We start from the raw sequence: 17,520 nt of genomic DNA on the forward strand, positions 1-17,520 counted from the left end.
ACATAGAGATTTTTCGATTTAAAGCTTCCGTGACTGCAGGGAATCATATTCGTGGTTCTTTCGGTAAAGTCACGTAGAAGGGAAATAATAAAATAAAATTAAACAAATAAAATTCTCAAAATTACAGTGAGAATTGTATTAATAAAAATAAAACAATAAAATAAAATTCTCAAAATTAGTTAGAATTGTATTTTATTATGTTAAATTTTTATTATTTCCCTTCTACGTGACTTTACCGAAAGAACCAAGAATATGAAGCATCAATAGAGAGTCCAGAGAGAGCTAGAAAGAGAGTGGATTGCACTATAAGAATTACATTTTCAATTATGTCCTGATTAATAGTTTCAAATCTGCACGTGAATAGTTACCCACTAGACGTACCCTGCACTAATGAAACCTATATTGCAGTACCACATCAACTCATTTGTATTAAAAGTAAAATTGTCAACAGTCCAGAGGCTGACCGCCAGGGCCAGCAAAGCCTTCTCTGCTGGCCTAGAGATTGTCAGAATCAGAACTTTTTTTTCATAATTTAATATATTTTTTCTTGAATGCTATATGTATTTTACAAAGTTCGTTCCCATCAGTCTATTAACGTCATTTCATTGCTGCTCTCTCCCTCGGTTGCGCTGCTTCCAGTGCAGCTCATATAAATGAGAGTTTTTATCCAATCGGATTTTCCACCTGTGTTGCTGTCTCCGCCTCTCCGGGTGAAAAATCTACCCCGAGGGCCTTCAGAATGTCGAGTGAATCCCCTCTGCTGTTGAAGCAAATGGGGACGATGTTGTTGATTGCCATCTTCTTTAACCAATCAGATGTCGAGTTTGCCGTGTTGGGCGTATTCTTTGACACGCTGGAGCCTTCTAGCTGGCCTATCCGGCTACGTTCGCATTTTTCGTGTGGTGTGATCGGAGGGCGATTTAGCTAACTGAAGTAAAACTAGCTTCAGCACGTAACGTTGCATCATGTAAGATTCATTTAAACTTTCTTTCGTGACATTCAGATTTTTAGATTGTAGTGCTGGGGAAGCATGTTGAATCCTGATTGTGTTATTTGTGTTTTACGCCATTTTTGCTGGCTTGGTGGTCGTATGAGTAAATGTTGTGAGTTTGTTTTTATTTCTTTGGTAATGACATTGATTTGGGCTACGCGATGTCTATTTGTGATGCATCATCCTGTCATACCGCGTAACAGCGGTACATCCTTGATGGTTTTCAGTCACCATGTATTCATGTCTCTGCAATTAGTGTATTGTAACTCTCGTAGGTGTTGAGCCTCGTGTTAAATAACTTTATTCCACTCGATAAAGGTTACTGTCACCGTGAATATGGGGTGGTTACGTTGAATGACAATAGCCGAGAGCCCTCGTGTCACGGTGAGGTTATTCGAAGGCGGTTTAATTTCGGGAGGATAGCCCTGAATGGCCGAGGTGTAAAATACACGGCCCGCTCAACACAATCATTCTCGATTTAAAGCTTTCGTGACTGCAGGGATTCATCTTCTTGGTTCTTTCGGTAAAGTCACGTAGACGCTGTCTCCCCGACAGACCTGGTCTTCACCCGAGGACGGCTGCTTGCGTTGTGGCTGAAACGTCGTGAGAATTATTTTATTATGTTTTATTTTATTATTTTATTATTTCCATTCTACGTGACTTTACCGAAAGAACCAAGAAGAACAATCATTCTCATTCGCAAGGTTGGAGCGATTTATTCTTTCAGCGCACGTCCAGGAGGCGGATTTTAGCATTGCCAGGACTGCCGTGCGGGATGCCGGCATGTGGAGGAGACTTTATCCATAGCGGTGAACAAGATCACGGCCGTTGATGATGTGCCAGATTATATGCTGTTCTGTTAAGCAGAGGTGGGACAAAGTCATTGTTGTGCAAGTCACAAGTAAGTCTCAAGTCTTTGCTCTCGAGTCCCGAGTCAAGTCGAGTCAAAGATGAGGCAAGTCCAAGTCGAGTCTGAAGTCATCAAAATCATGACTCGAGTCTGACTCGAGTCCAAGTCGCATGACTCGAGTCCACACCTCTGCTGTTAAGCTAATGGCGCAAAGGAGACGGGCAAAAGTGAGACTTTGAAACAAACAAAGAAAAACAATGGTAATGGTTCATATGCAAACGGTGCTTATGTAAGGCTTTCCTAACTACGCGTGCTTAGTGTTTGTGTGGAGCGCCGCGCTGCAAAACCGCTCCCGGCCAACATCAGTGACGAGTGTGTGAGCCGGTCCTGGGCCTCCCCATAGGTCTACTCAGCCTCAAATGAATGCCCGGTGTGGTGTCTTTATCATCGCCACTGGGGAGACAAAGGCGGCCGGGCGTGGTTGCTTGCCACAACACCGCCTCGCGTTCACCGTGTCGACCTTCATAGGTGCTCGCTGCCAGCACTTGCCCCAACAGTCTGTGAAGGCTACGGGGTGCGGGATCTTTGTCTTTGCTATTTAATTCGCTTCGACATTTGTGACGATGTGTAACGAGGGTGGGGGGGGGGGGTTGAGAAATGTGACGTCACATCAAAATGCGCAACTTTAAATAAATATAGAATTGTTATAACAACACTAATTGTTATAACAACACTCCTACAACATCAGAGTGCAGCGCCACATTAAATACGCACTACAATGACAATAGTTTAAAGCGATTTGAAGCATTTTTTATTTTCAAAATGGAAATATGGTTTTGGGGGGGGGGGGCAGAGCTTTGTGACGTCATATTTGAGGGGGGGGTCTGACTTTTTATGACGCCGTGTGACGAGGGGGGGGGTCAAAAATCGTCCAAAATCGCGTGACGTCATTTATGGACGGCCCCTAAACCATAATCGCGAACGTCATCCCCGCAGCAGCGGCGGCTTTTGTGTGGCCATCGAACAAAGGACGGTGGCCACTGCATCAGATGCGCTTCCTGTGGCCGTCTGGAACGTTCTCTTCCTTTGCGATTTCAGGACGCCACTGGAGCTATGTGTACTTTTAAATAATCGTCCGGAATGAAAAGTAACTTCTTTAGAACTTCGTGTTGTGTTTAGTTTGTTGTGCTTCCCCCGCAACTCCGATTGGCAACGGTTGGCTACGTACGGTGCGAAAGAAGTTCTACACACATGCGTATCAAGATTTCAATGGGGTAGGTTCCTTACAATAAACACACTGTGCTTGAAGAAGGGCTATTGCCCGAAACGTCGTAATTTGCAAAAAGCAAAACAAGTGTTATTGACAAATGCGAATCACCGAATCTCGCGAGGAGCTGGAAAATCGTGATTCATCCACTGCCTTTTTGTCGTGGAAGGAGAGGGGGGGGAAGGCGAGAGGGGAGAGAGAGAGAAGAGGAGAGAGGCCACAGAAAACCTAGGGGGAACATAGACATGGAGTAGGGAGAGAGGGGGTAAGAAGGAGGAGAGCAGAGAGTGACATCTTTCGTGAAATCTTTCATTTAAAAAAAAACCAAAAAACTAAATGATGAACGAAGCAAAGTGCCGACTACACCGAGCATCTTCTTGTTTCCACTGATCGTAAAAAAAAGAGTTGTTTAGAGAGAGAGAGTTTCGAGAGAGGGGTAAGAGTGAGAGAGAGGTTAGAGAGAGAGATGGTTAGAGAGAGAGGGATGGTTGTGGGCGTGAGCTCGAGGAGAAGAGGCGATTGGCGGAGCCTGGGTGGCTATAAGGAGAGCCCCGCTCTCTCCGCCCTCTGCACCTCACGAGTCTCACCATGGCGTTTCTCCTCAAAGGCGTGGGGCACTACAAGGTGGTGATGGTGATGTGGCACGCAGTACCGTGATAATATTTGCATGCAGTCGATGTGAAGTTGCACATGCAACATCTCCGCTGTGAAACTCACGGTTGTGAAGTGAAGGATGATGTTAAAGTGCTTAAAAGTTATTGAGAGTTTGCGTTGTGTGGTGCTCGGATGTGCGGGGGAGCGGTGGGTGTAGTGGTTAGCGCTGCGGTATCGAACCCGGCGAGCCGAGTTCGATTCCTGCTCGCGGCCAACATCGGTGACGATTATCTGAACCGGTCCTCGCCTAGGTCGACTCGGCCTCAAACGAGTACTTGGTGCGGTGTGTGAACATCGCCACGGAGGGAGACAAAGGTGGCCGGGCGTAGTGTTGGCCTTATTAGGTGCTCGCTAACAGCGCCGCCGTCTTTGTTACATGCGAGACGCGGGTTGGGGGTAATCTTTGTTGGTTTTCTTCTTCGGCTGTCAATTTTAATGGTGCAGCAGTTAACAATAAATAAGGCGATGTTAGGTGGTGGCATTGCGATGGCAGCGTGATTACGATTCGAATTTATTTAAACAATTGGTTGTCAGGCAAAGCCCCCCCCCCATCCGTGCGAGGTGGCATCGCCCCAGGCCAGAGCCGCCTGAGGGGGGGGGGTTCCCGGGTAGAGCCGCTAGGAAAGACGGGGGGGTCCGCGGTCTCTGTGTTTTTTTTAGGCCTTGCATGCGATTTGTCGTTTTTGCATTTTAATGCTAAGCTGTTATTGATATACATTTTGTGGACGATGTGGTTTGCTACAAGGTGTTGTGTTAACTTCGAAGGTAGAAGTGTAGAGTTAAATCAAGTTCGTGCGTTTGCAGCTGTTAAATGCCGCGCATTGCGTTCAAGTGTAAACACATCCCCCTCCCCTCCCCCCTCCCGAGTCAAGTTCACGCAGCCCTGAAATGGTTTATTTCGCAACTTATTGTAAGATTATAACGAATCCAAATGTCCAATGCTGTTTTTATTTATTATTTGGTGATGCTCATGTGGCTTTACAAAGGGGAAGAAAAAAAATAGTCGACGTTTCAGGCGATGATCCTCATTTCATAGAGATCTGATGAGATTGGGTGATTTGGTAATATGTGACCTATGAGTAGGCAGAATTCCATTGTAACATAAAACATATCCCCACTTACTATAATTGGGTTTTGTTTTCTTCTGAAAACTCTACTGGATTTTGTTTTGTATCTCTTGTCAGTAAGGCATCGAATGTTGTAACCCAAAATAAGTTTTGGAGAACACACACTTATCTCTTTCAGTGAGCCAGGCCCCTCGTGTGAATAATCATTTACAGCTGTCTTTTAAACATTAAAGCCCATCGCTAAACATACACCTCTGTAAAGGTATTAATATTCTGTTTCCACGAATGCAATTTATACATTTAGAGGTAAGTCCTGCGGTCTGGATAACCAGCAGTTTAACAGCCATGGACACTGGCGCTTGGTAATGTGTTTTTTTTCCATGGGCCGTGACTTCTACGAAATGGACGTGCGGATTGGCTCATTGGAACAACACCCCCTTTTCCATTGGTTGGCATTGACGAACAACCCATTTCTGCTGATGGCAGATTTAAATGAGAACCACGCATAAAGACTATGCGATTCATTAACTATTAGTCAAGCGAATGCGCGCGCTGCACTATAAATCTGGCCTTCCAAGTTTCCAGCCATGCCTAACATCAGTGGCAAGTGCTCTCCGAACCACTCGTGTGGCCTGGCGTGACCGACCCGCACTGACCGGTGTGGTGAAGTATAGTCAAAACAACCCATATGACCCACACGGTGTGACAAGGCCTTCATCCAGTAGTGTGCTGTTTTGATAAAGGACTGCAGATTCGGTAATGCTCCATTATTTAACTGTGGGGGTACATGGTCCAGCACACTGTTCATAACCCACATACATATACATTCATTTAAATTACCGGTCATGGCGAGCATCAGTGGTGAGTGACATAAAAACCAAACTCAACTCATTCCCTCCCGGACCCGAACTGACCCAGCTACGTGCAGTACAGTCAACTCAACTCGCATGACCCTACACCCATTTGTGTTTTGACAAACGTAACTATTATTAACCTGTGATGTGCCTTTTTTCTGTGTTTTTTCTTTGCAGGGAGTCCACGCTGCGGCCAGGCTGTACTCCTCTGGAGCTGTGAGCACGACTCCTCGTACACTTATCTCGCAGTGTGCCTACACAACAGAGTTTTCCCCACTACTGGACAAGAACAACTAGGGAAAGGAAGTCATAAAATAATTTGGGACAGGGGCTTTGCCTTGCAGTGCGAAGTCACAGGCCGATGATGACGGTTTGCCTGTTGGATCATGCTCTTCTTGCAGAGCATCCCTGGGTTATTTGTAATAATACTTTAAAAAGCCATTTCCCAATCCTGCTCAAATATAATCTCGCATGGATTATTAAAATTGTATTTAAATATTTCAATGTGTTAGCATTTCTGATATCACTCGGAAGAGTGAATAATTATATGGACCCCTTAATTGTATGCCATAGGTTAAAATAACACTGGTGTTGTAAATGCATTACACGTGTTATACATTTACATGGCCAATTTTTTTACCTTTTTAAAAGTTTCATTTATTGAGTGAGATATCATTTAGTTTGGCTTAAAGTATTATCTAAATGTTCTCAAATGTTTCTGCCTGAGGGCAGACTCATGCCTCAAGTTCACCCAAACCCATCTCACTCCCCCGCTGCCTTCCTTACAACACCCAACTCCATGCTCGAATTCCTGAGCCATTCGGGAAGGAAAGTTGCCTTCCTCAGCGACGTGTTTGTTAGGTGATCACATAACGTCATACCCGGGAAATGATATACTGCTTTGTAGGTACGATCACACGCACACACTGAACGGATGCTTTTAACAGTGGTGTGTGCGATGCAAATGGTTCGTGGATCATGCATGAACTGTCCTGTACGTTGTGCGTGTCTCTCCAAAGCCAACTACAAAGTTGTTCATCGACGGAAAGTTTTTCGACTCCACCACCTCAGAATGGCTGGATGTGCACAACCCAGTAAGTGGTTTAATTAGTTGCATGTTAGTGCATACCTGGAACATGACCCACAGCTTGCTTGTGCGTCACATTCCTTGCACAAATACGCACAAGCAAGGGAGTTGTACGCTCAAACATTTACATCTCTCACTCGAAATCTTTCACCCCAATGCATCGTCACCATCATCATCGGCCATGATCAATCCACTGCTGGATGAAGGCAGCCTCCTCAATCCGTCCGCCGTTTGTCACGATGATCATCCCAGCATCTGCACACGAGCTGAACTCAGCACTCCATCTCCATAGTGGGTCTCCTCTCGGGCCCATCTCCCTCGTCCGTTGGCTGCTACTCGGTAATTATTCTCGCCCACCCGCCATCATCCTTTCTAGCGGCATGTCCTTCTCAAGCCTACTTGCTTCTTTCCAGTTCTAACTTGTGTGTTCACTCCAATCCATGCATTCCTCTTTCTGTGTCTTCATGAAATTCCAAACCTGTACTTTTCCCATGCTTCCTTGTGTACTTGTAAACTTCTGTACCATTATACTGTACAGTCACTCCAATGCATATTTTTTAAATTGCAAAGTTGACTTTGCAACGGGACTGTCTGAGCAAGCTCATTTTATGATCTGCATATGGACTTGGCACTGAACCCTTTGAAAGTTGGCTGTGAAATATACTCTGGGAGCATTAAATAAAGATGAGGCAACTCTGGTATGATGGGGATGCAAACGGCTCGATGAGATTAGGTAAGTATTGTAATTTAATGAGTTAATATTCTTCGCTCAGCTGTGTCGGCTGGAATATGTGGTTACAGAACTCTAAAAGCTGGAGGGCACGTGTTGGTGTTCAAGGTTAAGCTGAACTCTGCCGCTGTTATTAAAAAGTAACCGTGTAATAATTTTCCATTCTTCCACAAATACATTGTGACAATTCGTGATTCGCGATTCGATTAAATAATCGAATCCTGTTTGTCGTGCTTCCTTAAAAAGTCAACCCTTTCTGGTGCTGGAAATTCCACGTTATTTTGTGATAGGTGACCAGTGACTTTATGGAATAAGCAATGTTGATAAAAACGTATCAACCCCTGCTGAACCCATTCCAGAATGTGATTTGAACTTGTGAGTTTCTGATTGTTTAATTCTAGATTAGAAGTTTTCGTGACTGCAAGGATCCATACTTTTTGGTTCTTTCGGTATAGTTTATTATTATTTGTATTATTTTCGCCTACATGACTTTACCGAAAGAACCAAAGAGTTCTGATTGTTTAACATGTAGGCTTTTGCGACCAATATTATCCATAATAGAGGTTTTTGGGTTAGATCACATAAATATGAATGTCGTAAAACCCGCCTCCAACCAACACAGCCAATTAGTAAGGTTTGTCACGAAACAAAAGATGGCAATTCGTTACTAGTACAGCACACCGGTGTGTTGGAGAGTAAACCCACAACAGGAACGTTTCGAATACGACATTTCACCGGTAATTAATTTCGCCAGTAACTACAACCAGCCTCATTAGGCTTGTTGCTTGTCGAGGCAGGTTGTAATTACTGGTGAAATGTCGTTCTCGAATTGTAAATGTTGTGGGTTTACTCTCCAACACACCGTAATAACTAATTGGCATGTTTTGGTTACGTGACAAACCTTACTGATGTGTCAGGTGGTGGCGGGTTTAACGACACTTACATGTTCACGATCTAATACAAAAAAACCTCTGTTCTGATTCGTTAGTTGAGGTAATTAATCGCAGCACTGCCTGCTCTTCATTATCAATCCATTCTATCTGCTGCTGGATGAATTCCTCATACCATTACCACCTCTCACGGCCTTGCAGTTCCATTATGTTGCTTTTTCATGCACTTTTCTACTTCCGTTTCAACCTTCTTCGTCGGTTTAACGCGCCGGCGACGCTTCGGTGAACGCCGCGATTTCAGGCCACGAACGAGGTGGTGACGCGCGTGCCCAAGGCGACGCTCGCCGAGATGAACACCGCGGCGGAGTCGTGCCAGCGCGCCTACGGACCGTGGTCGGAGACGTCGGTGCTCACACGCCAGCAGGTCTTCCTCAAGTACCAGCAGCTCATCAAGGACAACATTGTGAGTTCGTCGTGCCGAAGCCACACTATCGTGCAGCTCCCCTAGGGGTGGATAACGGTTGAGGTCACTTGCATTGGTCTCTTCACCCTTTCCCGTACCGAGACGTCTGCAAGTGGTAGGGTGCGTTTCCGTTCACCGCTGAGCGCGCAAGCGTTTAGCGTCAATTTCATTTAGGGAGGCGTACCACCGTTTATTTTTAAGACATTGTTACTGTACTCACCGCAGAGAACTCAAGCGGCATGACCCCACTGGGTGATAGCTGGCGCCAAACTGTGTTCTTCTACACCCTCCCGCGCGTGGCCTTGTGGGAGCCTCGGTACGTCTTCCAAGCTGGAGACGTGCCGATAAAGTTATTATTTTATACATGTACGTGTACGTTATCAGAACGGAATTGGAAGAAACACTGATGACATACACATCCGTCATCGGAATGGGAAAGGGTTATAAGTAGTTCCATGACATTTGCTTCCACCGGCTATTCTCTAACATTGGGTGTTCTGCATGAACATTTGCCCTCGGTGATATGATGGTGATATCACCATTGGAATAAAGTTGGTGAAATGGTTTAACAAAAAAATAAACAAACTGTGAAAACAAGCAATGCTCTAACCATTGCCACACATTTGAAGCCAGCTGCTGCGGGATTGTTTCAGATATATACGTCGTAAGATGCAGTCGCATTTAAGCGTGAAAAACAAATTGTATTGTATTATACACGTAGACCCGTGTGTGCGTGTGGCCTCGTTCAGAAAGAACTGGCCAAGGTCATCACAAAGGAGCAGGGCAAGACGCTGGCGGATGCGGAAGGAGATGTGTTCCGAGGGCTGCGTGAGTCTCCTGCCCTGATGCACTCACCGCTTCAATATCATGCCGAGTGTTGTGTTAAGATCGGCACTGGTAAGACAAAGGTGTCCAGGAATGCTGCTTGCCACACCATCCCCTGGTGTGGCACTACGGCCTTCATAGGTGCTCGCTAACAGCACGTACCCCCCACCAGCCTGTGTAGGCCACACGAGGGGTGGATCTTTTGTCATTTGTGTGCGCGTGTTCGTTTGAACGGTCCGACACTGCTGCCCACAGAGGTGGTGGAGCATTGCTGCAGCATTACCTCGCTGGTCCTGGGCGAGACCCTGCCGTCGATCGCGCGCGACATGGACAGCTACACGTACCGCTTGCCGCTCGGCGTATGCGCCGGCGTCACGCCCTTCAACTTCCCGGCCATGATCCCGCTATGGATGTTCCCCGTGGCGCTCGTGTGCGGAAACACGTTCCTGCTCAAGCCGTCGGAGCGCGTGCCGGGCACCGCCATGCTGCTGGCGCGACTCCTGCAGGACGCAGGCGCCCCCGACGGAACGCTCAACATCATCCACGGACAGCACGACGGTACGGGACCCCGCGCACGCCGCGCTTGCACGCGTGTGGATGTACGCGTGTCTGTATTTGTGTGTGCTTGTGTGTAGCCTGCATGCCCAGCCACCACATGCCTAAACAGGTTTTGTTCGGCCGGATAGAGGGGGCTAATCGGACACGGCACGGGCTAGAGACGAGATGGAGTGATGTGGTACAAGAGGACGTGGAGCTGAGTGGACTTGCCGATGACTGGTACCAGCGGTGTCAAGATCGGCCTCTGTGGAGGAGGCTCGTGAAGGACGCTACTGGGCAGTTGGAGGCAGTCGCTCTCCAGCAACAACGGAGGGCAGAGGAGCGACGCTCACAACAACGAGCGGAGCGCCGGGTGGCAAAATACAGCAAGTTGGCACAGTAGGGGGCACAGGTGGTGCATCCAATGGCGGAGCCACGATTTTCAGGTAGGGGGGGGCAACCCCTCCAGCAATGAAAAATGATAGGAGTTGTTAGTTAAGTAAGGACTTGTCCCTTGCTTTTTATTCGACGCATGTGCCGCGATGGCGCAGTCATCAATCGAGGGTCGAATTCGAACCGCGTTGTGTGATCGGCATCGCGCTCGCTGAAGGTGTTTGCCTTCAGGGAAGTCGTGTACTGTATACGCAACTGCGCACAATTCTGAGTCACTTATAACTGCTTTGCCGTTACTTATTGCCAATTATGGACTCATAATAATAAGCTACACAGTGGCAGTGGGGGTCGCAAAATGCCGATTTATTACTAATAAACCTCAATTAGGGATTTCGATCAGATCATTGGGGGGGGCACGTGCCACCCCTCCCCCCACTGGCTTCACCAGTAGGTGCATCGGCCGTCATCCCAGTCAATCAACCCATGGCACCCAGGTCTGTCCCATGACCTCCTGCCAGTAAGCGTTCGACATTTTGCGGGTCCTTAAAGTGCATGTAGCCCGGCACAAGCGCCGTGGTGACGTCCACCGCCACTTAGTGGCGAATGGCGGTTGTTGTCTGTATGGGGAGTGGGTAGTGCAGTGGTTAGCGTGCTACACTTTTAACCCGGTCACCCGAGTTAGAGTCTCGCTCGCGAACAATAACGGCGGTGAATATCTGAACCAATCGTGGACCTCCCCTCAACTGAGCACCTGGTGCGAGATGTAAATATTGCCACTAGGGAGACAAAGGTGGCTGGACGTGGTGCTGGCCACCCATCCCTTCCTGTCCTCTTCTGGCTTTCATAGGTTGCCACTATAACAGCACTTGCCCCAAATGTCTGTTAAAGGCTATATGGGAGGGGTATTTGTGTGTGTGTGTGGAACTGGAGCGGTAGCGTAGTGGTTGATGCAATGAGTTATGAACTCGATTAAATTCCGTGCCAACGGCTAACATTTTTGACGAATATCTGAAACGGTCACCGAGTCTGGATTTGAACCTTTATTTTGTACCTGATGCGTTGTGCAAACATCACCACTGGGGAGACGAAGGCGACCTGGGCGTAGTGGTAGCCCACCACACCCTCGGGCGCCTTGTTGGCCTTAATACGAACACATTGATGACAAATTTCGATTTAAAGCTTTCGTGACTGCAGGGCTTCATCTTCTTGGTTCTTTCGGTAAAGTCACGTAGAAGGGAAATAATAAAAATAAAACATAATAAAATACAATTCTCACGACGTTTCGGCCACAACGCAAGCAGCCGTCCTCAGGTGAAGAACAGGTCTGTCGGAAAGAACATTGATGACACTTGCCCTCATAGTCTGTCTTTGTGTCCTTGTATGTGGAGTACGGCATAGTGATTAATGCATTGAGTTATGAATCTGCCACCCTTGGTTTGATTCCCAGCCATGGAAAACATCCGAACTAGTCCAGGGCCTCGCCTAAGCCAGTGAAACAATGGCACGCCGTTACATGAAAGCCTGCTTGTTATCACACTCTCCCCGTGTCATTATTGCACGTGTGTGTCTGCTTTTTCACAGCCGTGAAGTTTGTGTGCGACCACCCGGCCATCAAGGCAATCAGCTTCGTGGGCTCCAACCAGGCCGGGGAGTACATCCACACCCGCGGCTCTGCCAACGGCAAGCGCGTACAGTGCAACATGGTGCGTTGGTCTCGCAGTCCTCGTTGCTGTCTTATATATTAAAAAAATACCAATTTTCTCCCCAAAGTTTAATAAGGATGCGTGTGCACGATTACATGCCTTACTCTTGCGTGCATTTGTACACGCGTGTGCGCGCTTCTGTGCACACATTTCCTTTGCACGGTTGAATGCTCCGATTGAGTCCTACAAGAAAGCAGGAGAGGATCGCGTAATGGATGGGCGACAACTTGGGGCTTTTTTTTTTGCCCAATGTTATCTTAATTGTGCTATCGGTGTCGCGTCAGGAAACGAAGAATCCATTCTCCAACACAATCCCCTTTGTGTTAGAGTACAGCACACCGAAGAAGCGATCACTCTGAGATTCCTTCAAGTGACCTAATTTCGACGCTGCATGGGGGGCAGCACTTTCCCACCCGCTCTGCCAAGAGGAATGTTCATCGCAGTGCGGGCTCGAAAGCATTTTCAAAGAGGTTGCTTAATAGCAATGGAGATATCTTGCACAAATTAAAATTCTTAAAAAGAATAAGGGTTGGAGTTGGGGGGGTGCTGCAGTAGCACAATTAAAACGCAGTCGCAAAGTTTGTCATGAACGCTGCTGGACGGACGGACCGACGGATGCACGAGCATACGAACGACTCGCGCGAACGATCGACCAAGAGGCTCGCGTTCGTTTTGCCGCTGAACCCGCGCAGGGAGCCAAGAACCACGGCGTGGTGATGGCGGACGCGAACAAGGAGAACACGCTGAACCAGCTGGTGGGCGCGGCTTTCGGAGCGGCGGGCCAGCGGTGCATGGCGCTGTCCACCGCCGTCATGGTGGGGGGGGCTCGCGAGTGGCTGCCCGAGCTCGTGGAGAGAGCCAAGAAGCTGCGCGTCAATGCCGGTGCGGGTCTGAAATGCAGTTTGCTTTGCTATTGTGGCTGCGTGCGCGTGTTCAGTAGGTGCTCGCTCGCAGCACTTGCCCAGTCTTGTTAAGGCTATGCCGTGGATCTGTTTTTTTGTCTGGAGCAGAGTCTCCCAAATCAACAGTCCATAACTCTACTGCTTTGTCACCAATCGGCCCCACTAAAACAAAGCGCATTCCTAGGTTTTTTTATGTCAACAAACACTGTACCACCTCATGAGTAACAAGGCAGTTTTCAGACACAGTGGAGGAATTTCCATACCTGGGCAGTGTGCCTATGACGGGTTCCGGTTTGGTAGCGGAGGTTTCACTTTGAATCTGTCGGACACGCTTATCTTTTCATGGGCAGCATAACCTCGGAAGCTGCCAGACCTATTGCTGAACACGACTGACCAGTGTTGGAAATTTGACATTCCCACGGTGCGGGCGGGGGGGTACAACTCGGCGATGCAAACCACTATTGCCTCTCCACAGAGAGGAGGAACCCTTGACCTTCACTACCCCTTACTCCCCCCACTGTGTGTTTCTCTGCTGCTACATTGGGCGTGGGTCAGAGGTCGCAAAACGGGTTTTGATTCCTTACCCGTACCCGGCCGCACCAGGGTCGCAAACGGGTACCCGGCCGTACCCTACCCCTACCCGGCCGGGTACGGCCGGGTACGGGTAGGGTACGGGTATCGGGTACCTGATTGCGACCTCTGGGATGAAGCCATGTTGCAGGCGCGGGTGGGTTGATTCTAGGAACTTGAATTGTGAGAAGAGATAAGACGTTGGGAAATGAGTGACAAACGGTTACTCACCAGTGACTCACGGTCTACCCGTACCCGGCCGCACCAGGGTCGTAAACGGGTACCCGTACCCGGCCGGGTACGGGTAGCCGGGTATCGGGTAGGGTACGGGTATCGGGTACCCGGTTGCGACCTCTGGCGTGGGTGGATCGTTTGTCGATGGGCGCAGGCGACCAACCCGGCGCCGACCTGGGTCCCCTGATCTCGCCGGAGGCGAAGGCGCGCGTCTGCGAGCTGGTGGGCAGCGCCGAGAAGGAGGGCGCCCGCATCATTCTGGACGGGCGCAAGGTCTCCGTGAAGGGCTACGAGAGCGGCAACTTCGTGGGGCCGACCATCATCACCGGGGTCAAGGTGAGGACGAGACGGGAGTTGGCAAGGGGTGGGGGGAGGGGGGGAAGACTGTTCAACCGTCTGGGTGAAACGTTAACCTCGTCGCTCACGTCCTCGTTTATTTGCCTTGATGCTGTTTTCTAGTCAAGGCTGGATTTGACAAATTGAGCCGAGGGGAATTTTTTTCTTTGAAATGCGAATGCCAAGATTGTTACTTTGTGTCATTATCCACTTGTGTTGAACTTCTCTTCCGCACCATACGTAGCATACCGTGCTAATCAGGAGTTAGGCAGTTTCGAGCAGTTATCAAATTAGTTTGTGTCGTGTTGAAAGGACACGCTGCGGTCTTTGCGGCCCTCCAGCTCCTTCCGTGGCAACAGTCGTCGCAGCTCCACAGTCGTGAAGTTTCCATCTTCGTGGCGACGATAACCAATTTGCGTTAACTCCCGTGTGGATGTTTCCCCCCCCCCCCGCCACCCCCCGTGCGTAGCCGCACATGAAGTGCTACACGGAGGAGATCTTTGGGCCGGTGCTGCTGGTACTGGAGGCCGATTCCCTTGACGAGGCTGTGAGCGTCATCAACAGCAACCCCTACGGCAACGGCACGGCCATCTTCACCAACAACGGCGCGACGGCGCGGAAGTTCACGCACGAAATTGACGTGGGCCAGGTGAGAGGATGCTAACCTCACCCCCCCCTCCCCCCCCGCAAAGGATTTAGTGATATGGATGGAACTAAGCAAGAGGCGATGAACCGTTTCGTCGATTTGAATGAATTCTTGTGATCGTGACGCGTGCGTCGAATCGCGTGCTTGTTGAGAGTGGATGTTGACTGTTTTTGATTGAGTGCGTTGTTTCTAATTGGTTCACGTTTACCCTCCGAAGCTGTAACTGGAGGAGCTGCCGTTCACTGCCGTGTGGAAACAAAAAAAGATTCGCGAATCGAATCGCAAACCCTGAATCGCGACGGTTCTTTGCAAGCAACGATGCATCAGTTGAATTATTCCACACGCAGTGCATGCAGTTCTTACAGTTATGCTTAACAATTTATGCATATTATTAGCAAATTATATTACTGTTAGTGGCTCGTGGAGTGAGTGAAACTGCACGCAATATATAAAAAACGTAACTTTACGAACGAGATTTTAAAAAAATCACCACAATCAAAATTTGAATCGAATCGTCGCCCTGAAACGTGAGACATTGGGAATTGCCGTTGCGTTTGAATGCTTAAATACCTGCTGCACATTCGACATCAGTTATCGCAGGAACTGATACGTAAACTCTTTTTTTTTTTGTCCCCACTCCCAAGATCGGTATCAACGTCCCGATTCCAGTGCCGCTGCCAATGTTCTCCTTCACCGGCTCCAGGGGTTCGTTCCGTGGGGACGTGAACTTCTACGGCAAGCAGGTAGACGACTCTCGCCGCGTATCCGTGGTTTTTAAAAAAATTGTCACGTCGGTTTAAAAAGAAGAGTAACTCGTTCGTCGTCACAAGAACGTCGCTCCCATTCTGAACACCGGTTACACGAAGGCTGTTGTGTTTTGGGCTATATCTGGCTTGAGTTTGAAGTTTCCCTGATGAGAAAATATGTTTAACTGGCTTTGAGGTATACCACCACACCACCTGTAGTGACACCATCGCGGGTGCGAATGTTGCAAATTTGCAATACAAAATCAATGCAGCAGCATTGCTCACACACTTAGGTTTTTGGCACTTTCCAGAACACGTTCCTTCGGAGTGGGCAGGTAGGAACTTGGTTGGACAGCGCATTCGTGCGATCCGTGTCACGCGGCGAGTCACGTGGTGCTGAGCCCGCCCAAAGCGCTCTATGAAATACAAATCAAGGGCGTGGCTATGCACGACAGACAAATAATCCCTGGTGGGCAGTGTGGAACTGTTGTTCCTACCTGTATAAAGCTGAGCGTTCATGCGTGAGCTCTGTAACAGGAGGCACGGGTTCTCGTAATGATTACATTGGAGAGCCTGAGGTGCATAGCCTAGGAGACGTATCTGCAAAAGTAAGTTTATTTTTCGGGTTGCAGATTTAAATCGGGGGGCGGGGGAGGGCCGCTCTGATCTACTGTTAATTCACGTTGGACATCATGACTAATTGGTCCTCCGTAGGGATAACTTTCCCCACCCGTACGTTAAAAGATAAAGATTTTTTTTTTTATTCCGTTTGTTCTCACTAACCTCGGCCGTGTGCGCGTGGACAGGGCTTCCAGTTCTACACGCAGCTCAAGACAGTGACCGCACAGTGGAAGGCAGAGGATGCAACGGAGAGAGTTCCCACCGTGAACATGCCAACCATGGGCCGGCAGAATGTCTAACGGGGTGGGGGGGGGGCCCCCCTCGTGCCATGTGACCAGCAAAGACCGTGCACGTGACCCGATTCCTCTCCTCAGCGTGCCTCGCAAGGCAATGTTGAATAATCCTTGCCAGGACCTTTCCCAGCACACTGAGGAGATGCCCCTGTAGTTGTTACAGTCTGTGCGGGTCCTCCTTATAAAAGAGGGGGACCACCAGGGCATCCTTCCAATCCTGCGGAACCCGTCCAGTGGTCCAGACTGTTGTTATGATGTCATATAGGGCAGTCTGTGCACAAACGCCACCCTCCCCTCAGCATTTCGCTTGGGAGATCATCTCGGAAGTGCAATGTCGCAAACCAAACCCCATTAGTGGAACGAATCCTTACGTGACTGTGTCTTGTTTTTCCTGTAGGCTCACATGAAGAGGGTATGGGAGAGAAATGAAATGTATCTTGAACGTGGGTTATCTGCAAAGGCACGAGTCTGTAATGCCGCCAGCACAAATTTGTGACGGCGCAAAGGAATAGTTTTTTTTATTTCATTTTTCAAGATCAATATCAACATTTCTCCATGGGGCCTTAATCATTGATTTTTGACACAAGCGGAATTTCAAAGCCGTCAATTTTTAATGTCCGATTTTCAATAGTCATTTTTGTCTCATCTGTACATGTCAAAATAAACCTTTCAAATGTGATTTGTGTGAAACGGTGACGGTTCGTGCGTTGTGAAATTAAGGGCTCTTCCAAAAAACTTTTACAGACATGGCCAAACACATTCCTGCAGAGGGAGCTGGTAGGAACGTTGGGTTGCTCGGTCAATGGCCAGGGTCAATGGCGGCGTGGTGTATTCCGCAAATATGCCCGACTGAGGGCGGGC

The 17,520-nt window shown here is 48.5% G+C and overlaps 1 protein-coding gene across 1 annotated transcript; it reads left to right on the forward strand.

Moving 5' to 3' along the window:
• Positions 1 to 3,640: 3,640 nt before the first annotated feature.
• On the forward strand, positions 3,641 to 17,338 carry ALDH6A1 (aldehyde dehydrogenase 6 family member A1). The gene is made up of 12 exons (XM_078606209.1): positions 3,641 to 3,732; positions 5,861 to 5,899; positions 6,703 to 6,777; positions 8,692 to 8,853; positions 9,603 to 9,681; positions 9,934 to 10,236; positions 12,190 to 12,311; positions 13,004 to 13,193; positions 14,172 to 14,353; positions 14,823 to 15,002; positions 15,644 to 15,742; positions 16,552 to 17,338. Exons 1-12 carry the CDS (start codon positions 3,697 to 3,699, stop codon positions 16,663 to 16,665), a joined length of 1,581 nt encoding a protein of 526 aa, XP_078462335.1. The 5' UTR covers positions 3,641 to 3,696; the 3' UTR covers positions 16,666 to 17,338.
• The last annotated feature ends 182 nt before the right edge of the window (positions 17,339 to 17,520 follow it).

This window comes from Lampetra planeri, chromosome 25 (assembly GCF_965212315.1).
Source record: "Lampetra planeri chromosome 25, kcLamPlan1.2.h2, whole genome shotgun sequence".
In the NCBI taxonomy this organism is placed as follows: domain Eukaryota; kingdom Metazoa; phylum Chordata; class Hyperoartia; order Petromyzontiformes; family Petromyzontidae; genus Lampetra; species Lampetra planeri.

Bases quoted from the DNA above. Each gene is read 5' to 3' on its own strand.
- ALDH6A1 (XM_078606209.1), top strand. From the start codon at position 3,697: ATGGCGTTTCTCCTCAAAGGCGTGGGGCACTACAAG. The intron at 13,194-14,171 runs GTGCGGGTCTGA...CGATGGGCGCAG, and splicing joins GAAGCTGCGCGTCAATGCCG to GCGACCAACCCGGCGCCGAC. The intron at 15,743-16,551 runs GTAGACGACTCT...GCGCGTGGACAG, and splicing joins TGAACTTCTACGGCAAGCAG to GGCTTCCAGTTCTACACGCA.